Genomic DNA, 24697 nt, shown 5'->3' with positions numbered 1-24697 from the left:
CCGGCCCGGACCCGCACGGGCCGGCGCACTGACTCTCCGGCCCGGACCCGCACGGGCAGGCACGGCGACCCTCCGGCCCGGACCCGCACGGGCAGGCGCGGCGACTCTCCCGCCCGGACCCGCACGGGCAGGCGCGGTGACTCTCCGGCCCGGACCCGCACGGGCAGGCGCGGCGACTCTCCGGGCTGGACCCGCACGGGCAGGCACGGCGACTCTCCGGCCCGGACCCGCACGGGCAGGCGCGGCGACTCTCCGGCCCGGACCCGCACGGGCAGGCGCGGTGACTCTCCGGCCCGGACCCGCACGGGCAGGCGCGGCGACCATCCGGCCCGGACCCGCACGGGCTGGCGCACCGACTCTCCGGCCCGGACCCGCACGGGCAGGCACGGCGACTCTCCGGCCCGGACCCGCACGGGCAGGCGTACCGACTCTCCGGCCCGGACCCGCACGGGCTGGCGCACCGACTCTCCGGCCCGGACCCGCACGGGCAGGCGCACCGACTCTCCGGCCCGGACCCGCACGGGCTGGCGCACCGACTCTCCGGCCCGGACCCGCACGGGCAGGCACGGCGACTCTCCGGCCCGGACCCGCACGGGCAGGCACGGCGACTCTCCGGCCCGGACCTGCACGGGCAGGCACGGCGACTCTCCGGCCCGGACCCGCACGGGCTGGCGCACCGACTCTCCGGCCCGGACCCGCACGGGCAGGCGCACCGACTCTCCGGGCCGGACCCGCACGGGCAGGCGCACCGACTCTCCGGCCCGGACCCGCACGGGCAGGCGCGGTGACTCTCCGGCCCGGACCCGCACGGGCAGGCGCACCGACTCTCCGGCCCGGACCCGCACGGGCAGGCGCGGTGACTCTCCGGCCAAGACCCGCACGGGCAGGCGCACCGACTCTCCGGCCCGGACCCGCACGGGCAGGCGCACCGACTCTCCGGCCCGGACCCGCACGGGCAGGCGTGGTGACTCTCCGGCCCGGACCCGCACGGGCAGGCGCACCGACTCTCCGGCCCGGACCCGCACGGGCCGGCGCGGCGACTCTCCGGCCCGGACCCGCACGGGCAGGCGCACCGACTCTCCGGCCCGGACCCGCACGGGCAGGCGTGGTGACTCTCCGGCCCGGACCCGCACGGGCAGGCGCACCGACTCTCCGGCCCGGACCCGCACGGGCAGGCACGGCGACTCTCCGGCCCGGACCCGCACGGGCAGGCGCGGCGACTCTCCGGCCCGGACCCGCACGGGCAGGCACGGCGACTCTCCGGCCCGGACCCGCACGGGCAGGCACGGCGACTCTCCGGCCCGGACCCGCACGGGCAGGCACGGTGACCCTCCGGCCCGGACCCGCACGGGCAGGCGCACCGACCCTCCGGCCCGGACCCGCACGGGCAGTCGCGGTGACTCTCCGGCCCGGACCCGCACGGGCAGGCACGGTGACCCTCCGGCCCGGACCCGCACGGGCAGGCACGGTGACCCTCCGGCCCGGACCCGCACGGGCAGGCGCACCGACTCTCCGGCCCGGACCCGCACGGGCAGGCACGGCGACTCTCCGGCCCGGACCCGCACGGGCAGGCGCGGTGACTCTCCGGCCCGGACCCGCACGGGCAGGCGCACCGACTCTCCGGCCCGGACCCGCACGGGCAGGCGCACCGACTCTCCGGCCCGGACCCGCACGGGCAGGCGCACCGACTCTCCGGGCCGGACCCGCACGGGCAGGCGCACCGACTCTCCGGCCCGGACCCGCACGGGCAGGCGCACCGACTCTCCGGCCCGGACCCGCACGGGCAGGCACGGTGACTCTCCGGCCCGGACCCGCACGGGCTGGCGCACCGACTCTCCGGCCCGGACCCGCACGGGCAGGCACGGCGACTCTCCGGCCCGGACCCGCACGGGCTGGCGCACCGACTCTCCGGCCCGGACCCGCACGGGCAGGCACGGCGACTCTCCGGCCCGGACCCGCACGGGCAGGCACGGCGACTCTCCGGCCCGGACCCGCACGGGCAGGCACGGCGACTCTCCGGCCCGGACCCGCACGGGCAGGCACGGCGACTCTCCGGCCCGGACCCGCACGGGCAGGCGCGGTGACTCTCCGGCCCGGACCCGCACGGGCAGGCGCGGTGACTCTCCGGCCCGGACCCGCATGGGCAGGCACGGCGACTCTCCGGCCCGGACCCGCACGGGCAGGCACGGCGACTCTCCGGCCCGGACCCGCACGGGCAGGCACGGCGACTCTCCGGCCCGGACCCGCACGGGCAGGCACGGCGACTCTCCGGCCCGGACCCGCACGGGCAGGCGCGGTGACTCTCCGGCCCGGACCCGCACGGGCAGGCGCGGTGACTCTCCGGCCCGGACCCGCACGGGCAGGCACGGTGACTCTCCGGCCCGGACCCGCACGGGCAGGCACGGCGACTCTCCGGCCCGGCCCCGCACGGGCAGGCACGGTGACTCTCCGGCCCGGACCCGCACGGGCAGGCGCACCGACTCTCCGGCCCGGACCCACACGGGCAGGCACGGCGACTCTCCGGCCCGGACCCGCACGGGCTGGCGCACCGACTCTCCGGCCCGGACCCGCACGGGCAGGCGCGGCGACTCTCCGGCCCGGACCCGCACGGGCAGGCGCACCGACTCTCCGGCCCGGACCCGCACGGGCAGTCGCGGTGACTCTCCGGCCCGGACCCGCACGGGCAGGCACGGCGACTCTCCGGCCCGGACCCGCACGGGCTGGCGCACCGACTCTCCGGCCCGGACCCGCACGGGCAGTCGCGGTGACTCTCCGGCCCGGACCCGCACGGGCAGGCGCGGCGACTCTCCGGCCCGGACCCGCACGGGCAGGCGCGGTGACTCTCCGGCCCGGACCCGCACGGGCAGTCGCACTGACTCTCCGGCCCGGACCCGCACGGGCAGTCGCACTGACTCTCCGGCCCGGACCCGCACGGGCAGGCACGGTGACTCTCCGGCCCGGACCCGCACGGGCAGGCGCGGTGACTCTCCGGGCTGGACCCGCACGGGCAGGCGCGGCGACTCTCGGGCCCGGACCCGCACAGGCAGGCACGGCGACTCTCCGGCCCGGACCCGCACGGGCAGGCGCGGCGACTCTCCGGCCCGGACCCGCACGGGCAGGCACGGTGACTCTCGGGCCCGGACCCGCACAGGCAGGCACGGCGACTCTCCGGCCCGGACCCGCACGGGCAGGCGCGGCGACTCTCCGGGCTGGACCCGCACGGGCAGGCGCGGCGACTCTCGGGCCCGGACCCGCACAGGCAGGCACGGCGACTCTCCGGCCCGGACCCGCACGGGCTGGCGCACCGACTCTCCGGCCCGGACCCGCACGGGCAGGCACGGCGACTCTCCGGCCCGGACCCGCACGGGCAGGCGCGGTGACTCTCCGGCCCGGACCCGCACAGGCAGGCGCGGCGACTCTCCGGCCCGGACCCGCACGGGCTGGCGCACCGACTCTCCGGCCCAGACCCGCACGGGCAGGCACGGCGACTCTCCGGCCCGGACCCGCACGGGCAGGCACGGCGACTCTCCGGCCCGGACCCGCACGGGCAGGCACGGGGACTCTCCGGCCCGGACCCGCAAGGGCAGGCACGGCGACTCTCCGGCCCAGACCCGCACGGGCAGGCACGGCGACTCTCCGGCCCGGACCCGCACGGGCAGGCACGGCGACTCTCCGGCCCAGACCCGCACGGGCAGGCGCGGCGACTCTCCGGCCCGGACCCGCACGGGCAGTCGCACCGACTCTCCGGCCCGGACCCGCACGGGCAGGCACGGCGACTCTCCGGCCCGGACCCGCACGGGCAGGCACGGCGACTCTCTGGCCCGGACCCGCACGGGCAGGCACGGCGACCCTCCGGCCCGGACCCGCACGGGCAGGCGCGGCGACTCTCCCGCCCGGACCCGCACGGGCAGGCGCGGTGACTCTCCGGCCCGGACCCGCACGGGCAGGCACGGCGACTCTCCGGCCCGGACCCGCACGGGCAGGCACGGCGACTCTCCGGCCCGGACCCGCACGGGCCGGCGCACTGACTCTCCGGCCCGGACCCGCACGGGCAGGCACGGCGACCCTCCGGCCCGGACCCGCACGGGCAGGCGCGGCGACTCTCCCGCCCGGACCCGCACGGGCAGGCGCGGTGACTCTCCGGCCCGGACCCGCACGGGCAGGCGCGGCGACTCTCCGGGCTGGACCCGCACGGGCAGGCACGGCGACTCTCCGGCCCGGACCCGCACGGGCAGGCGCGGCGACTCTCCGGCCCGGACCCGCACGGGCAGGCGCGGTGACTCTCCGGCCCGGACCCGCACGGGCAGGCGCGGCGACCATCCGGCCCGGACCCGCACGGGCTGGCGCACCGACTCTCCGGCCCGGACCCGCACGGGCAGGCACGGCGACTCTCCGGCCCGGACCCGCACGGGCAGGCGTACCGACTCTCCGGCCCGGACCCGCACGGGCTGGCGCACCGACTCTCCGGCCCGGACCCGCACGGGCAGGCGCACCGACTCTCCGGCCCGGACCCGCACGGGCTGGCGCACCGACTCTCCGGCCCGGACCCGCACGGGCAGGCACGGCGACTCTCCGGCCCGGACCCGCACGGGCAGGCACGGCGACTCTCCGGCCCGGACCTGCACGGGCAGGCACGGCGACTCTCCGGCCCGGACCCGCACGGGCTGGCGCACCGACTCTCCGGCCCGGACCCGCACGGGCAGGCGCACCGACTCTCCGGGCCGGACCCGCACGGGCAGGCGCACCGACTCTCCGGCCCGGACCCGCACGGGCAGGCGCGGTGACTCTCCGGCCCGGACCCGCACGGGCAGGCGCACCGACTCTCCGGCCCGGACCCGCACGGGCAGGCGCGGTGACTCTCCGGCCAAGACCCGCACGGGCAGGCGCACCGACTCTCCGGCCCGGACCCGCACGGGCAGGCGCACCGACTCTCCGGCCCGGACCCGCACGGGCAGGCGTGGTGACTCTCCGGCCCGGACCCGCACGGGCAGGCGCACCGACTCTCCGGCCCGGACCCGCACGGGCCGGCGCGGCGACTCTCCGGCCCGGACCCGCACGGGCAGGCGCACCGACTCTCCGGCCCGGACCCGCACGGGCAGGCGTGGTGACTCTCCGGCCCGGACCCGCACGGGCAGGCGCACCGACTCTCCGGCCCGGACCCGCACGGGCAGGCACGGCGACTCTCCGGCCCGGACCCGCACGGGCAGGCGCGGCGACTCTCCGGCCCGGACCCGCACGGGCAGGCACGGCGACTCTCCGGCCCGGACCCGCACGGGCAGGCACGGCGACTCTCCGGCCCGGACCCGCACGGGCAGGCACGGTGACCCTCCGGCCCGGACCCGCACGGGCAGGCGCACCGACCCTCCGGCCCGGACCCGCACGGGCAGTCGCGGTGACTCTCCGGCCCGGACCCGCACGGGCAGGCACGGTGACCCTCCGGCCCGGACCCGCACGGGCAGGCACGGTGACCCTCCGGCCCGGACCCGCACGGGCAGGCGCACCGACTCTCCGGCCCGGACCCGCACGGGCAGGCACGGCGACTCTCCGGCCCGGACCCGCACGGGCAGGCGCGGTGACTCTCCGGCCCGGACCCGCACGGGCAGGCGCACCGACTCTCCGGCCCGGACCCGCACGGGCAGGCGCACCGACTCTCCGGCCCGGACCCGCACGGGCAGGCGCACCGACTCTCCGGGCCGGACCCGCACGGGCAGGCGCACCGACTCTCCGGCCCGGACCCGCACGGGCTGGCGCACCGACTCTCCGGCCCGGACCCGCACGGGCAGGCGCGGCGACTCTCCGGCCCGGACCCGCACGGGCAGGCACGGCGACTCTCCGGCCCGGACCCGCACGGGCAGGCGCGGTGACTCTCCGGCCCGGACCCGCACGGGCAGGCGCGGTGACTCTCCGGCCCGGACCCGCACGGGCAGGCGCACCGACTCTCCGGCCCGGACCCGCACGGGCAGGCGCGGTGACTCTCCGGCCCGGACCCGCACGGGCAGGCGCACCGACTCTCCGGCCCGGACCCGCACGGGCAGTCGCACCGACTCTCCGGCCCGGACCCGCACGGGCAGGCGCGGTGACTCTCCGGCCCGGACCCGCACAGGCAGGCGCACCGACTCTCCGGCCCGGACCCGCACGGGCAGGCGCACCGACTCTCCGGCCCGGACCCGCACGGGCAGGCGCACCGACTCTCCGGCCCGGACCCGCACGGGCAGGCGCGGTGACTCTCCGGCCCGGACCCGCACGGGCAGGCGCGGTGACTGTCCGGCCCGGACCCGCACGGGCAGGCGCACCGACTCTCCGGGCCGGACCCGCACGGGCAGGCGCACCGACTCTCCGGGCCGGACCCGCACGGGCAGGCGCAGCGACTCTCCGGCCCGGACCCGCACGGGCAGGCACGGCGACTCTCCGGCCCGGACCCGCACGGGCAGGCACGGTGACCCTCCGGCCCGGACCCGCACGGGCAGGCACGGCGACTCTCCGGCCCGGACCCGCACGGGCAGGCACGGCGACTCTCCGGCCCAGACCCGCACGGGCAGGCGCGGCGACTCTCCGGCCCGGACCCGCACGGGCAGGCACGGTGACTCTCCGGCCCGGACCCGCACGGGCAGGCACGGCGACTCTCCGGCCCGGACCTGCACGGGCAGGCGCACTGACTCTCCGGGCTGGACCCGCACGGGCAGGCACGGCGACTCTCCGGGCTGGACCCGCACGGGCAGGCACGGCGACTCTCCGGCCCGGACCCGCACGGGCAGGCACGGCGACTCTCCGGCCCGGACCCGCACGGGCAGGCGCAGCGACTCTCCGGCCCGGACCCGCACGGGCAGGCACGGCGACTCTCCGGCCCGGACCCGCACGGGCAGGCGCACTGACTCTCCGGCCCGGACCCGCACGGGCAGGCACGGCGACTCTCCGGCCCGGACCCGCACGGGCAGGCGCACCGACTCTCCGGCCCGGACCCGCACGGGCAGGCGCACCGACTCTCCGGCCCGGACCCGCACGGGCAGGCGCACCGACTCTCCGGCCCGGACCCGCACGGGCAGGCGCGGCGACTCTCGGGCCCGGACCCGCACGGGCAGTCGCGGTGACTCTCCGGCCCGGACCCGCACGGGCAGGCACGGCGACTCTCCGGCCCGGACCCGCACGGGCTGGCGCACCGACTCTCCGGCCCAGACCCGCACGGGCAGGCGCGGCGACTCTCCGGCCCAGACCCGCACGGGCAGGCACGGCGACTCTCCGGCCCGGCCCCGCACGGGCAGGCGCACCGACTCTCCGGCCCGGACCCGCACGGGCAGGCACGGTGACTCTCCGGCCCGGACCCGCACGGGCAGGCGCGGTGACTCTCCGGCCCGGACCCGCACGGGCAGGCACGGCGACTCTCCGGCCCGGACCCGCACGGGCTGGCGCACCGACTCTCCGGCCCGGACCCGCACGGGCAGGCGCAGCGACTCTCCGGCCCGGACCCGCACGGGCAGGCGCGGCGACTCTCCGGCCCGGCCCCGCACGGGCAGGCGCGGTGACTCTCCGGGCTGGACCCGCACGGGCAGGCACGGCGACTCTCCGGCCCGGACCCGCACGGGCAGGCGCGGTGACTCTCCGGCCCGGACCCACACGGGCAGGCACGGCGACTCTCCGGCCCGGACCCACACGGGCAGGCGCGGCGACTCTCCGGCCCGGACCCGCACGGGCAGGCACGGCGACTCTCCGGCCCGGACCCGCACGGGCAGGCGCAGCGACTCTCCGGCCCGGACCCGCACGGGCAGGCGCGGCGACTCTCCGGCCCGGACCCGCACGGGCAGGCACGGCGACTCTCCGGCCCGGACCCACACGGGCAGGCACGGCGACTCTCCGGCCCGGACCCACACGGGCAGGCGCGGCGACTCTCCGGCCCGGACCCGCACGGGCAGGCGCGGCGACTCTCCGGCCCGGACCCGCACGGGCAGGCGCGGGGACTCTCCGGCCCGGACCCGCACGGGCAGGCACGGCGACTCTCCGGCCCAGACCCGCACGGGCAGGCGCGGCGACTCTCCGGCCCGGACCCGCACGGGCAGGCGCACCGACTCTCCGGGCCGGACCCGCACGGGCAGGCGCGGCGACTCTCCGGCCCGGACCCGCACGGGCAGGCACGGCGACTCTCCGGCCCGGACCCGCACGGGCAGGCGCGGCGACTCTCCGGCCCAGACCCGCACGGGCAGGCGCGGCGACTCTCCGGCCCGGACCCGCACGGGCAGGCGCAGCAACTCTCCGGGCTTAGCAGGGTCTCCGGTCTGGCCCGGAGAGTCGCCGCGTGGCCCGGCCCATATTCACGATGCACCATATCCACGATGGAAAATATCCACGATGCACCATATCCATGATGCACCATATCCATGATGCACCATATCCACGATGCACCTTATCAACGATGCACCATATCCACGATGCACCATATCCATGATGCACCATATCCATGATGCAACTTATCCACGATGCACCATATCCACGATGGAAAATATCCATGATGCACCATATCCACGATGGAAAATATCCATGATGCACCATATCCACGATGGAAAATATCCATGATGCACCATATCCACGATGCACCATATCCACGATGGAAAATATCCATGATGCACCATATCCACGATGCACCATTTCCACGATGCACCATATCCACGATGGAAAATATCCATGATGCACCATATCCACGATGCACCATATCCACGATGCACCATATCCACGATGGAAAATATCCACGATGCACCATATCCACGGTGCACCTTATCCACGATGCACCTCATCCACGATGCACCTTATCCACGATCCACCTCATCCACGATGCACCATATCCACGATGCACCCTATCCACGATGCACCTCATCCACGATGCACCATATCCACGATGGAGCATACCCACGATGCACCGTATCCACGATGCACCATATCCACGATGCACCATATCCACGATGCACCATATCCACGATGCACCTCATCCACGATGCACCATATCCACGATGCACCATATCCACGATGCACCATATCCACGATGCACCATATCCGCGATGCTTCTCGTCCACGATGCACCTCATCCACGATGCACCATATCCACAATGCACCATATCCACGATGCACCATATCCACGATGCACCATATCCACGATGCACCATATCCACGATGCACCTCATCCACGATGCACCATATCCACGATGCACCATATCCACGATGCACCATATCCACGATGCACCTTATCCACGATTCACCATATCCATGAAGCATCTCATCCACGATGCACCATATCCACGATGCACCATATCCACGATGCACCATATCCATGATGCACCATATCCACGGTGCACCTTATCCACGATGCACCTCATCCACGATGCACCATATCCACGATGCACCATATCCACGATGCACCATATCCACGATGCACCATATCCACGGTGCACCCTATCCACGATGCACTTCATCCACGATGCACCTTATCCACGATGCACCTCATCCACGATGCACCATATCCACGATGCACCATATCCACGATGCACCTCATCCACGATGCACCATATCCACGATGCACCATATCCACGATGCATCATATCCACGATGCACCATATCCACGATGCACCTTAACCATGATGTACCATATCCACGATGCACCATACCCACGATGCACCATACCCATGATGCACCATATCCACGATGCACCATATCCACGATGCACCATATCCACGATGGACCATATCCACGATGCACCACCCTATTCACGATGCACTTCATCCACGATGCACCTTATCCACGATGCACCTCATCCATGATGCACCATATCCACGATGCACCATATCCACGATCACCTCATCCACGATGCACCATATCCACGATGCACCATATCCACGATGCACCATATCCACGATGCACCTTAACCATGATGTACCATATCCACGATGCACCATACCCACGATGCACCATACCCATGATGCACCATATCCACGATGCACCATATCCACGATGCACCATATCCACGATGCACCTCATCCACGATGCACCTCATCCACGATGCACCATATCCACGATGCACCATATCCACGATGCACCATATCCACGATGCACCATATCCACGATGGACCATATCCACGATGCACCATATCCACGATGCACCATATCCACGATGCACCTCATCCACGATGCACCTCATCCACGATGCACCATATCCACGATGCACCATATCCACGATGCACCATATCCACGATGCACCATATCCACGATGCACCATATCCACGATGCACCTCATCCACGATGCACCATATCCACGATGCACCATATCCACGATGCATCATATCCACGATGCACCATATCCACGATGCACCTTAACCATGATGTACCATATCCACGATGCACCATACCCACGATGCACCATACCCATGATGCACCATATCCACGATGCACCATATCCACGATGCACCATATCCACGATGGACCATATCCACGATGCACCACCCTATTCACGATGCACTTCATCCACGATGCACCTTATCCACGATGCACCTCATCCATGATGCACCATATCCACGATGCACCATATCCACGATCACCTCATCCACGATGCACCATATCCACGATGCACCATATCCACGATGCACCATATCCACGATGCACCTTAACCATGATGTACCATATCCACGATGCACCATACCCACGATGCACCATACCCATGATGCACCATATCCACGATGCACCATATCCACGATGCACCATATCCACGATGCACCTCATCCACGATGCACCTCATCCACGATGCACCATATCCACGATGCACCATATCCACGATGCACCATATCCACGATGCACCATATCCACGATGGACCATATCCACGATGCACCATATCCACGATGCACCATATCCACGATGCACCTCATCCACGATGCACCTCATCCACGATGCACCATATCCACGATGCACCATATCCACGATGCACCATATCCACGATGCACCATATCCACGATGCACCATATCCACGATGGACCATACCGCACGGGCTGGCACGGCGACTCTCCGGCCCGGACCCGCACGGGCAGGCGCGGCGACTCTCCGGCCCGGACCCGCACGGGCAGGCGCACCGACTCTCCGGCCCGGACCCGCACGGGCAGGCACGGCGACTCTCCGGCCCGGACCCGCACGGGCAGGCACGGCGACCCTCCGGCCCGGACCCGCACGGGCAGGCACGGCGACTCTCCGGCCCGGACCCGCACGGGCAGGCGCGGTGACTCTCCGGCCCGGACCCGCACGGGCAGGCGCACCGACTCTCCGGCCCGGACCCGCACGGGCAGGCGCGGCGACTCTCCGGCCCGGACCCGCACGGGCAGGCGTGGTGACTCTCCGGGCTGGACCCGCACGGGCAGGCGCACTGACTCTCCGGGCTGGACCCGCACGGGCAGGCACGGCGACTCTCCGGCCCGGACCCGCACGGGCAGGCGCGGCGACTCTCTGGCCCGGACCCGCACGGGCAGGCACGGCGACTCTCCGGCCCGGACCCGCACGGGCAGGCGCGGCGACTCTCCGGCCCGGACCCGCACAGGCAGGCGCACCGACTCTCCGGCCCGGACCCGCACGGGCAGGCATGGTGACTCTCCGGCCCGGACCCGCACGGGCAGGCACGGCGACTCTCCGGCCCGGACCCGCACGGGCAGGCACGGCGACTCTCCGGCCCGGACCCGCACGGGCAGGCGCGGCGACTTTTCGGCCCGGACCCGCACGGGCAGGCACGGCGACTCTCCGGCCCGGACCCGCACGGGCAGGCACGGTGACTCTCCGGCCCGGACCCGCACGGGCAGGCGCACCGACTCTCCGGCCCGGACCCGCACGGGCAGGCACGGTGACGCTCCGGCCCGGACCCGCACGGGCAGGCGCGGCGACTCTCCGGCCCGGACCCGCACGGGCAGGCGCGGTGACTCTCCGGCCCGGACCCACACGGGCAGTCGCACCGACTCTCCGGCCCTGACCCGCACGGGCAGTCGCACCGACTCTCCGGCCCGGACCCGCACGGGCAGGCACGGCGACTCTCCGGCCCGGACCCGCACGGGCAGTCGCACCGACTCTCCGGCCCGGACCCGCACGGGCAGGCGCGGTGACTCTCCGGGCTGGACCCGCACGGGCAGGCGCGGCGACTCTCCGGCCCGGACCCGCACGGGCAGTCGCACCGACTCTCCGGCCCGGACCCGCACGGGCAGGCGCACCGACTCTCCGGCCCGGACCCGCACGGGCAGGCGCGGCGACTCTCCGGCCCGGACCCGCATGGGAAGGCACGGCGACTCTCCGGCCCGGACCCGCACGGGCAGTCGCACCGACTCTCCGGCCCGGACCCGCACGGGCAGGCGCGGCGACTCTCCGGCCCGGACCCGCACGGGCAGTCGCACCGACTCTCCGGCCCGGACCCGCACGGGCAGGCGCGGTGACTCTCCGGCCCGGACCCGCACGGGCAGGCACGGCGACTCTCCGGCCCGGACCCGCACGGGCAGGCACTGACTCTCCGGCCCGGACCCGCACGGGCAGGCGCGGCGACTCTCCGGCCCGGACCCGCACGGGCAGTCGCACCGACTCTCCGGCCCGGACCCGCACGGGCAGGCACGGCGACTCTCCGGCCCGGACCCGCACGGGCAGGCGCACCGACTCTCCGGCCCGGACCCGCACGGGCAGGCGCACCGACTCTCCGGCCCGGACCCGCACGGGCAGTCGCACCGACTCTCCGGCCCGGACCCGCACGGGCAGGCACGGCGACTCTCCGGCCCGGACCCGCACGGGCAGTCGCACCGACTCTCCGGCCCGGACCCGCACGGGCAGGCGCACCGACTCTCCGGCCCGGACCCGCACGGGCAGGCGCGGCGACTCTCCGGCCCGGACCCGCATGGGCAGGCACGGCGACTCTCCGGCCCGGACCCGCACGGGCAGGCACGGCGACTCTCCGGCCCGGACCCGCACGGGCAGTCGCACCGACTCTCCGGCCCGGACCCGCACGGGCAGGCACGGCGACTCTCCGGCCCGGACCCGCACGGGCAGGCACGGCGACTCTCCGGCCCGGACCCGCACGGGCAGGCGCGGCGACTCTCCGGCCCGGACCCGCACGGGCAGGCACGGCGACTCTCCGGCCCGGCCCCGCACGGGCAGGCGCGGTGACTCTCCGGGCTGGACCCGCACGGGCAGGCACGGTGACTCTCCGGCCCGGACCCGCACGGGCTGGCGCACCGACTCTCCGGCCCGGACCCGCACGGGCAGGCACGGCGACTCTCCGGCCCGGACCCGCACGGGCAGGCACGGCGACTCTCCGGCCCGGACCCGCACGGGCAGGCACGGTGACTCTCCGGGCTGGACCCGCACGGGCAGGCACGGTGACTCTCCGGCCCGGACCCGCACGGGCTGGCGCGGCGACTCTCCGGCCCGGACCCGCACGGGCAGGCACGGCGACTCTCCGGCCCGGACCCGCACGGGCTGGCGCGGCGACTCTCCGGCCCGGACCCGCACGGGCAGGCGCACCGACTCTCCGGGCTGGACCCGCACGGGCAGGCACGGCGACTCTCCGGCCCGGACCCGCACGGGCAGGCACGGCGACTCTCCGGCCCGGACCCGCACGGGCAGGCGCGGCGACTCTCCGGCCCGGACCCGCACGGGCAGGCACGGCGACTCTCCGGCCCGGACCCGCACGGGCAGGCGCAGCAACTCTCCGGGCTTAGCAGGGTCTCCGGTCTGGCCCGGAGAGTCGCCGCGTGGCCCGGCCCATATTCACGATGCACCATATCCACGATGGAATATATCCACGATGCACCATATCCATGATGCACCATATCCATGATGCACCATATCCACGATGCACCTTATCAACGATGCACCATATCCACGATGCACCATATCCATGATGCACCATATCCATGATGCACCATATCCACGATGCACCATATCCACGATGGAAAATATCCATGATGCACCATATCCACGATGCACCATATCCACGATGGAAAATATCCATGATGCACCATATCCACGATGGAAAATATCCATGATGCACCATATCCACGATGCACCATATCCACGATGGAAAATATCCATGATGCACCATATCCACGATGCACCATATCCACGATGGAAAATATCCATGATGCACCATATCCACGATGCACCATATCCACGATGCACCATATCCGCGATGCACCATATCCACGATGCACCATATCCACGATGCACCTTATCCACGATCGAAAATATCCATGATGCACCATATCCACGATGGAAAATAGCCACGATGGAAAATATCCATGATGCACCATATCCACGATGCACCATATCCACGATGGAAAATATCCATGATGCACCATATCCACGATGCACCATATCCACGATGCACCATATCCACGATGGAAAATATCCACGATGCACCGTATCCACGATGCACCATATCCACGATGCACCATATCCACGATGCACCATATCCACGATGCACCATATCCACGGTGCACCTTATCCACGATGCACCATATCCACGATGCACCATATCCACGGTGCACCTTATCCACGATGCACCTCATCCACGATGCACCTTATCCACGATCCACCTCATCCACGATGCACCATATCCACGATGCACCCTATCCACGATGCACCATATCCACGATGCACCATATCCACGATGCACCATATCCACGGTGCACCTTATCCACGATGCACCTCATCCACGATGCACCTTATCCACGATCCACCTCATCCACGATGCACCATATCCACGATGCACCCTATCCACGATGCACCATATCCACGATGCACCTTATCCACGATCCACCTCATCCACGATGCACCATATCCACGATGCACCATATCCACGATGCACCATATCCACGATGCACCTCATCCACGATGCACCATATCCACGATGGAGCATACCCACGATGCACCGTATCCACGATGCACCATATCCACGATGCACCATATCCACGATGCACCTCATCCACGATGCTTCTCGTCCACGATGCACCTCATCCACGATGCACCTCATCCACGATGTACCATATCCACAATGCACCATATCCACGATGCACCATATCCACGATGCACCATATCCACGATGCACCTCATCCACGATGCACCATATCCACGATGCACCATATCCACGATGCACCATATCCACGATGCACCTTATCCACGATTCACCATATCCATGAAGCATCTCATCCACGATGCACCATATCCACGATGCACCATATCCACGATGCACCATATCCATGATGCACCATATCCACGGTGCACCTTATCCACGATGCACCTCATCCACGATGCACCATATCCACGATGCACCATATCCACGATGCACCATATCCACGATGCACCATATCCACGGTGCACCCTATCCACGATGCACTTCATCCACGATGCACCTTATCCACGATGCACCTCATCCACGATGCACCATATCCACGATGCACCATATCCACGATGCACCTCATCCACGATGCACCATATCCACGATGCACCATATCCACGATGCACCATATCCACGATGCACCATATCCACGATGCACCTTAACCATGATGTACCATATCCACGATGCACCATACCCACGATGCACCATACCCATGATGCACCATATCCACGATGCACCATATCCACGATGCACCATATCCACGATGGACCATATCCACGATGCACCATATCCATGGTGCACCCTATTCACGATGCACTTCATCCACGATGCACCTTATCCACGATGCACCTCATCCACGATGCACCATATCCACGATGCACCATATCCACGATGCACCTCATCCACGATGCACCATATCCACGATGCGCCATATCCACGATGCACCATATCCACGATGCACCTTAACCACGATGTACCATATCCACGATGCACCATACCCACGATGCACCATACCCATGATGCACCATATCCACGATGCACCATATCCACGATGCACCATATCCACGATGCACCTCATCCACGATGCACCTCATCCACGATGCACCATATCCACGATGCACCATATCCACGATGCACCATATCCACGATGCACCATATCCACGATGCACCATATCCACGATGGACCATATCCACGATGCACCATATCCACGATGCACCATATCCACGATGCACCTCATCCACGATGCACCTCATCCACGATGCACCATATCCACGATGCACCATATCCACGATGCACCATATCCACGATGCACCATATCCACGATGCACCATATCCACGATGGACCATATCCACGATGCACCATATCCACGATGCTCCATATCCACGATGCACCTCATCCACGATGCACCATATCCACGATGCACCATATCCACGATGCACCTTATCCACGATGCACCATATCCACGATGCACCATATCCACGATGCACCATATCCACGATGCACCATATCCACGATGGACCATATCCACGATGCACCATATCCACGATGCACCATATCCACGATGCACCATATCCACGATGGACCATATCCACGATGCACCATATCCACGATGCACCATATCCACGATGCACCATTTCCACGATGCACCATATCCACGATGCACCATATCCACGATGCACCATATCCACGATGCACCATTTCCACGATGCACCATATCCACGATGCACCATATCCACGATGCACCATATCCACGATGCACCATATCTACGATGCACCATATCCACGATGGACCATATCCACGATGCACCATATCCACGATGGACCATATCCACGATGCACCATATCCACGATGCACCATATCCACGATGCACCATTTCCACGATGCACCATATCCACGATGCACCATATCTATCAGATTGTCTGCAGTCAGCATTTGTGTAATATGAAGCTCCAAAGACTTGTAAAACGGCCTCTGTTTGTTGAGTACGTGTCAGGGATGCGGGTAATGGAATCCCCACGTCTGCACGGGGATGAATAGTTACAGGTTTGTGCAAAGCAGGCGGCTAAAACAGACATCAGCCGAGACATCGTGGTCGTTTGCAAGAGCCGAGCCGCCAACAGGACATCTGTGAATCTGAGCTGCCTCCCCCTGCACCAATGCCACTGTCAGCAGACCGATTGCTGCAGGATTTTAACCCCAATGCAGTGAAGCCAGCCTGGAACAACACTCATTTCTTTTCTGCTTCCTGTTTCAGGGATAATGGAAACCGTATGATTCAGTTGATGCTGCTGAAATCCCTCCTGCAGGTAGGATTCTGGACAATATTCCCTCCGTCCAACACACATTGTGAAATCAGAATGTTCCTCAGTCATTCACACCTAAACCACCAAACTTTGAACTGGGCCCAACAAGCCTTTCTGCTCCAGGAAAAAATTCACTCCGGAAATTCAACACTCATAATACACCGTTCCCTGTTATATGTTGTGTTGTACCTGTCCTGGGAGTGTTTGATGGGGACAGTGTAGAGGGAGCTTTACTCTGTATCTAACCCCGTGCTGTACCTGTCCTGGGAGTGTTTGATGGGGACAGTGTAGGGGGAGCTTTACTCTGTATCTAACCCCGTGCTGTACCTGTCCTGGGAGTGTTTGATGGGGACAGTGTAGAGGGAGCTTTACTCTGTATCTAACCCCGTGCTGTACCTGTCCTGGGATTGTTTGATGGGGACAGTGTAGAGGGAGCTTTACTCTGTATCTAACCCCGTGCTGTACCTGTCCTGGGAGTGTTTGATGGGGACAGTGTAGAGGGAGCTTTACTCTGTATCTAACACCATGCTGTACCTATCGTGGGAGTGTTTGATGGGGACAGTGTAGAGGGAGCTTTACTCTGTATCTAACCCCGTGCTGTATCTGTCCTGGGAATGTTTGATGGGGACAGTGTAGAGGGAGTTTTACTCTGTATCTAACCCAGTGCTGTACCTGTCCTGGGAGTGTTTGATGGGGACAGTGTAGAGGGAGCTTTACTCTGTATGTAATCCCGTGCTTTACCTGTCCTGGGGGTGATTAATGGGGACAGTGTAGAGGGAGCTTTACTCTGTGTCTAACCCCGTGCTGTGCCTGTCCTGGGAGTGTTTGATGGGGACAGTGTAGAGGGAGCTTTACTCTGTATCTAACCCAGTGCTGTATCTGTCCTGGGTGTGTTTGATGGGGACTGTGTAGAGGGAGCTTTACTCTGTGTCTAACCCCGTGCTGTGCCTGTCCTGGGAGTGTTGTAGCCAATGTTGTTCCTCTGTTTAAGAAGGGTGGCAGGGATAATCCCGGGAACTACAGGCCGGTGAGCCTTACTTCAGTGGTAGGGAAATTACTGGAGAGAATTCTTCGAGACAGGATCTACTCCCATTTGGAAGCAAATGGACGTATTAGTGAGAGGCAGCACGGTTTTGTGAAGGGGAGGTCGTGTCTCACTAACTTGATAGAGTTTTTCGAGGAGGTCACTAAGATGATTGATGCAGGTAGGGCAGTAGATGTTGTCTATATGGACTTCAGTAAGGCCTTTGACAAGGTCCCTCATGGTAGACTAGTACAAAAGGTGAAGTCACACGGGATCAGGGGTGAACTGGCAAGGTGGATACAGAACTGGCTAGGCCATAGAAGGCAGAGGGTAGCAATGGAGGGATGCTTTTCTAATTGGAGGGCTGTGACCAGTGGTGTTCCACAGGGATCAGTGCTGGGACCTTTGCTCTTTGTAGTATATATAAATGATTTGGAGGAAAATGTAACTGGTCTGATTAGTAAGTTTGCAGACGACACAAAGGTTGGTGGAATTGCGGATAGCGATGAGGACTGTCTGAGGATACAGCAGGATTTAGATTGTCTGGAGACTTGGGCGGAGAGATGGCAGATGGAGTTTAACCTGGACAAATGTGAGGTAATGCATTTTGGAAGGGCTAATGCAGGTAGGGAATATACAGTGAATGGTAGAACCCTCAAGAGTATTGAAAGTCAAAGAGATCTAGGAGTACAGGTCCACCGATCACTGAAAGGGGCTACACAGGTGGAGAAGGTAGTCAAGAAGGCATACGGCATGCTTGCCTTCATTGGCCGGGGCATTGAGTATAAGAATTGGCAAGTCATGTTGCAGCTGTATAGAACCTTAGTTAGGCCACACTTGGAGTATAGTGTTCAATTCTGGTCGCCACACTACCAGAAGGATGTGGAGGCTTTAGAGAGGGTGCAGAAGAGATTTACCAGAATGTTGCCTGGTATGGAGGGCATAAGCTATGAGGAGCGATTGAATAAACTCGGTTTGTTCTCACTGGAACGAAGGAGGTTGAGGGGCGACCTGATAGAGGTATACAAAATTATGAGGGGCATAGACAGAGTGGATAGTCAGAGGCTTTTCCCCAGGGTAGAGGGGTCAATTACTAGGGGGCATAGGTTTAAGGTGAGAGGGGCAAAGTTTAGAGTAGATGTACGAGGCAAGTTTTTTACGCAGAGGGTAGTGGGTGCCTGGAACTCGCTACCGGAGGAGGTAGTGGAGGCAGGGACGATAGGGACATTTAAGGGGCATCTTGACAAATATATGAATAGGATGGGAATAGAAGGATACGGACCCAGGAAGTGTAGAAGATTGTAGTTTAGTCGGGCAGTATGGTCGGCACGGGCTTGGAGGGCCGAAGGGCCTGTTCCTGTGCTGTACATTTCTTTGTTCTTTGTTCTTGTTCTTTGTTTGATGGGGACAGTGTAGAGGGAGCTTTACTCTGTATCTAACCCAGTGCTGTATCTGTCCTGGGTGTGTTTGATGGGGACAGTGTAGAGGGAGCTTTACTCTGTGTCTAACCCGTGCTGTGCCTGTCCTGGGAGTGTTTGATGGGGACAGTGTGGAGGGAGCTTTACTCTGTATCAAACCCAGTGCTCTACCTGTCCTGGGAGTATTTGATGGGGACAGTGTAGAGGGAGCTTTACTCTGTATCTAACCCAGTGCTCTACCTGTCCTGGGAGTGTTTGATGGGGACAGTGTAGAGGGAGCTTTACTCTGTGTCTAACCCCGTGCTGTGCCTGTCCTGGGAGTGTTTGATGGGGACAGTGTAGAGGGAGCTTTACTCTGTATCTAACCCAGTGCTGTATCTGTCCTGGGAGTGTTTGATGGGGACAGTGTAGAGGGAGCTTTACTCTGTATCTAACCCCGTGCCCGACCTGTCCTGGGAGTGTTTGATGGGGACAGTGTAGAGGGAGTTTACTCTGTGTCTAACCCGTGCTGTACCTGTCCTGGGAGTGTTTGATGGGGACAGTGTAGAGGGAGTTTACTCTGTGTCTAACCCGTGCTGTACCTGTCCTGGGAGTTTTTAATGGGGACATTGTAGAGGGAGCTTTACTCTGTATCTAACCCCGTGCTGAACCTGTCCTGGGAGTGTCTGATGGGGACAGTGTAGAGGGAGCTTTACTCTGTACCTAACCCTGTGCTGTACCTATCCTGGGAGTGTTTGATGGGTACAGTGTAGAGGCAGCTTTACTCTGTATCTAACCCCGTGCTGTACCTGTCCTGGGAGTGTTTGATGGGAACAGTGTAGAGGGAGCTTTACTCTGTATCTAAGCCCGTGCTGTACCTGTCCTGGGAGTGTTTGATGGGGACAGTGTAGAGGGAGCTTTACTCTGTATCTAACCCTGTGCTGTACCTGTCCTGGGAGTGTTTGATGAGGACAGTGTAGAGGGAGCTTTACTCTGTATCGAACCCCGTGCTGTACCTGTTCTGGGAGTGTTTGATGGGGACAGCGTAGAGGGAGCTTTACTCTGTATCTAACCCCGTGCTGTACCTGTCCTGGGAGTGTTTGATGGGAACAGTGTAGAGGGAGCTTTACTCTGTATCTAAGCCCGTGCTGTACCTGTCCTGGGAGTGTCTGAAGGGGCCAGTGTAGAGGGAGCTTTACTCTGTATCTAACCCAGTGCTGTACCTGTCCTGGGAGTGTTTGATAGGGACAGTGAAGAGGGAGCTTTACTCTGTATCGAACCCCGTGCTGTAACTGTTCTGGGAGTGTTTGATGGGGACAGCGTAGAGGGAGCTTTACTCTGTATCTAACCCCGTGCTGTACCTGTCCTGGGAGTGTTTGATGGGGACAGTGTAGCGGGAGCTTTACTCTGTATCTAACTCCATGCTGTACCTGTCCTGGGAATGTTTGATGGGGACAGTGTAGAGGGAGCTTTACTCTGTATCTAACCCCGTGCTGTACCTGTTCTGGGAGTGTTTGATGGGGACAGTGTAGAGGGAGCTTTACTCTGTATCTAACCCCGTGCTGTACCTGTCCTGGGAGTATTTGATGGGCACAGTGTAGAGGGAGCTTTACTCTGTATCTAACCCCCGTGCTGTGCCTGTCCTGGGAGTGTTTGATGGGGACAGTGTAGAGGGAGTTTACTCTGTGTCTAACCCGTGCTGTACCTGTCCTGGTAGTTTTTAATAAAGACATTGTAGAGGGAGCTTTACTCTGTATCTAACCCCGTGCTGAACCTGTCCTGGGAGTGTCTGATGGGGACAGTGTAGAGGGAGCTTTACTCTGTACCTAACCCTGTGCTGTACCTATCCTGGGAGTGTTTGATGGGGACAGCGTAGAGGGAGGTTCACTCTGTATCTAACCCAGTGCTGTATCTGTTTGGGTGTTTTTGATGGGGACAGTGTAGAGGGAGCTTTACTCTGTGTCTAACCCCGTGCTGTACCTGTCCTGGGAGTGTTTGATGGGGACAGTGTAGAGGGAGTTTACTCTGTGTCTAACCCGTGCTGTACCTGTCCTGGGAGTTTTTAATGGGGACATTGTAGAGGGAGCTTTACTCTGGATCTAACCCCATGCTGAACCTGTCCTGGGAGTGTCTGATGGGGACTGTGTAGAGGGAGCTTTACTCTGTACCTAACCCTGTGCTGTACCTGTCCTGGGAGTGTTTGATAGGGACAGTGAAGAGGGAGCTTTACTCTGTATCTAACCCCGTGCTGTACCTGTTCTGGGAGTGTTTGATGGGGACAGCGTAGAGGGAGCTTTACTCTGTATCTAACCTCGTGCTGTACCTGTCCTGGGAGTGTTTGATGGGGACAGTGTAGAGGGAGCTTTACTCTGTATCTAACTCCGTGCTGTACCTGTCCTGGGAATGTTTGATGGGGACAGTGTAGAGGGAGCTTTACTCTGTATCTAACCCCGTGCTGTACCTGTTCTGGGAGTGTTTGATGGGGACAGTGTAGAGGGAGCTTTACTCTGTATCTAACCCCGTGCTGTACCTGTCCTGGGAATGTTTGATGGGGACAGTGTAGAGGGAGCTTTACTCTGTACCTAACCCCATGCTGTACCAGTCCTGGGAGTGTTTGATGGGGACAGTGTAGAGGGAGCTTTACTATGTATCTAACCCAGTGCTGTATCTGTCCTGGGTGTGTTTGATGGGGAAAGTGTAGAGGGAGCTTTACTCTGTGTCTAACCCCGTGCTGTACCTGTCCTGGGAGTGTTTGATGGGGACAGTGTAGAGGGAGTTTACTCTGTGTCTAACCCGTGCTGTACCTGTCCTGGGAGTTTTTAATGGGGATATTGTAGAGGGAGCTTTACTCTGTATCTAACCCCGTGCTGAACCTGTCCTTGGAGTGTCTGATGGGGACAGTGTAGAGGGAGCATTACTCTGTATCTAACCCTGTGCTGTACCTGTCCTGGGAGTGTTTGATGAGGACAGCGTAGAGGGAGCTTTACTTTGTATCTAACCCCGTGCTGTACCTGTCCTGGGAGTGTTTGATGGGGACAGTGTAGAGGAAGCTTTACTCTGTATCTAACCACATGCTCTACCTGTCCTGGGAGTGTCTGATGAGAACAGTGTAGAGGGAGCTTTACTCTGTATCTAACCCCGTGCTGTACCTGTCCTGGGAGTGTTTGAAGGGGACAGTGTAGAGGGTGCTTTACTCTGTATCTAACCCCGTGCTGTATCTGTCCTGGGAATGTTTGATGGGGACAGTGTAGAGGGAGCTTTACTCTGTATCTAACCCCGTGCTGTACCTGACCTGGGTGTGTTTGATGGGGACAGTGTAGAGGGAGCTTTACTCTGTATCTCACCCCGTGCTATACCTGTCCTGGGAGTGTTTGATGGGGACAGTGTAGAGGGAGCTTTACTCTGTATCTAACCCCGTGCTGTACCTGTCCTGGGAGTGTTTGATGGGGACAGTGTAGAGGGAGCTTTACTCTGTATCTAACCCCGTGCTGTACCTGTCCTGGGAGTGTTTGATGGGGACAGTGTAGAGGGAGATTTACTCTGTATCTAACCCCGTGCTGTACCTGTCCTGGGAGTGTTTGATGGGGACAGTGTAGAGGGAGCTTTACTCTGTATCTAGCCCCGTGCTGTACCTGTCCTGGGAGTGTTTGATGGGGACTGTGCATGTCGGGAGGGGGTAAGCATTCTGATCTATCCTGGTGGACATCGCTCACCAGGACAAATTTGGGCTTAGCTTTTGATTTTAAAATGAAAAGCTGCGCTGTGTGTCAGCAGAAGGAGGTGAACATTTTCTATTTGAGCTATGTTCAGGTATTTTATATTCCTCATCTGAGGGTCTGGTGGAGAATTTGGTTGCAGTATTTCATTTTGTCTATTTCGTTGACATTGCCCTAAGGTGACAATTGGATTCCAAAGCACGAACCTGTTAGCAACTCTGCCCACCTCCTTCCTGGAGCCCCTCCTCTCTGCCTCATTAATGGAGGATGCTGAACTTCGCCTCCTCGTCATCGAGATCCTCCTCAGCCTGATCGATCGCCAAGGAAACAGACATAAGTTCACCCACGTCAGGTATGTCCCAAGTGAAAGTGTTGCATTGATAGAATGGTTACTGCTCAGAAGAGGCTGTCCAGCCTGTTCTGCCCTCAGGATTTCAGATTTCTCTGCAAATCTCCTCTCAAATATCTCTTCTCCCTGAGAACAAGCCCAGTTTCTCAACCTATCCTTGGCACTGAGGTCCCTCATTCCCGGAGCCCTTCCTGTAAATCTTTCCTGAACCCCCTCCAGAACATTCACATTCTTCCTGAAGTGAGGGGCCCAGAATCTGAACATTCCAGCTGAGTCGAAAACAGGATTTTGTAAACATCCTGCTCTGCACTCTCTCTCTATTTCTAAATGTGGAGATGCCGCGTTAGGCTGGGGTGAGCACAGTAAGAAGACTTACAACACCAGGTTAAAGTCCAACAGGTTTGTTTTAAACACTAGCTTCTAAAGTTCTAATTCTACAGTTTTGGATTTGTGTGCCTATTTAATCACTTTCTCAACCTGCCCTGCACATCCCCTGGGGATTCCTGAAAAAGTCGATGTTGTGAATTTTGACCTGAAACAACGTAGTTTTTCATAAACCTCCTGAAAATGAGAAGGCTAATTTTTCAGCGATCAAACCCCATTGAGGTTCTCAGCCCCTTCACTGTAATTACTACATTTCATTCATTTCAAGGCGCAAACAGGAAGCGTTAGATTTTAGCTCTGCCAATACGAATGCCAATGTTTCAGGGAATCATCAAGGCTGATGTGGACCACATAATCTATCACTTTGCTTTATCCTATTTCTTTAGGAAAGAATAGCAAGTGAGTAAATCAATTTAAACTGGAGTAACAAAATGACTGAGTGGGTCACCAATCATCCACAAAATGGTCCTTTTGTCAACCACAGAGTCCTCCAACTCTATCCCCTCAGAGAAGTGAATAGAGATGCTATTTGAGAATTCAAGGCCAGTGCCAGATGTGCACAAGATTCATGACACAGCGGGAAGAAGCACTGTCAGAAAACAGCATTTCATCGGATCTGCCACCTGAACTTGATG

At 63.1% G+C, this 24697-nt stretch overlaps 1 protein-coding gene across 1 annotated transcript in view; it reads left to right on the top strand.

The window, feature by feature from the left end:
• The window catches only part of LOC140425068 (protein EFR3 homolog B-like), a 500803-nt gene that overhangs the window by 333483 nt on the left and 142623 nt on the right, over window positions 1-24697 (top strand). The window contains exons 12-13 of the mRNA XM_072508948.1: window positions 17144-17195; window positions 23509-23681. Coding sequence (XP_072365049.1) covers window positions 17144-17195; window positions 23509-23681 — 225 coding nt within the window. The remainder of the gene's footprint in view (window positions 1-17143; window positions 17196-23508; window positions 23682-24697) is intronic.

Source organism: Scyliorhinus torazame, chromosome 1 (assembly GCF_047496885.1).
Source record: "Scyliorhinus torazame isolate Kashiwa2021f chromosome 1, sScyTor2.1, whole genome shotgun sequence".
NCBI classification, from domain to species: Eukaryota; Metazoa; Chordata; class Chondrichthyes; order Carcharhiniformes; family Scyliorhinidae; genus Scyliorhinus; species Scyliorhinus torazame.
This window is presented reverse-complemented; position numbering and strand designations above follow the sequence as displayed.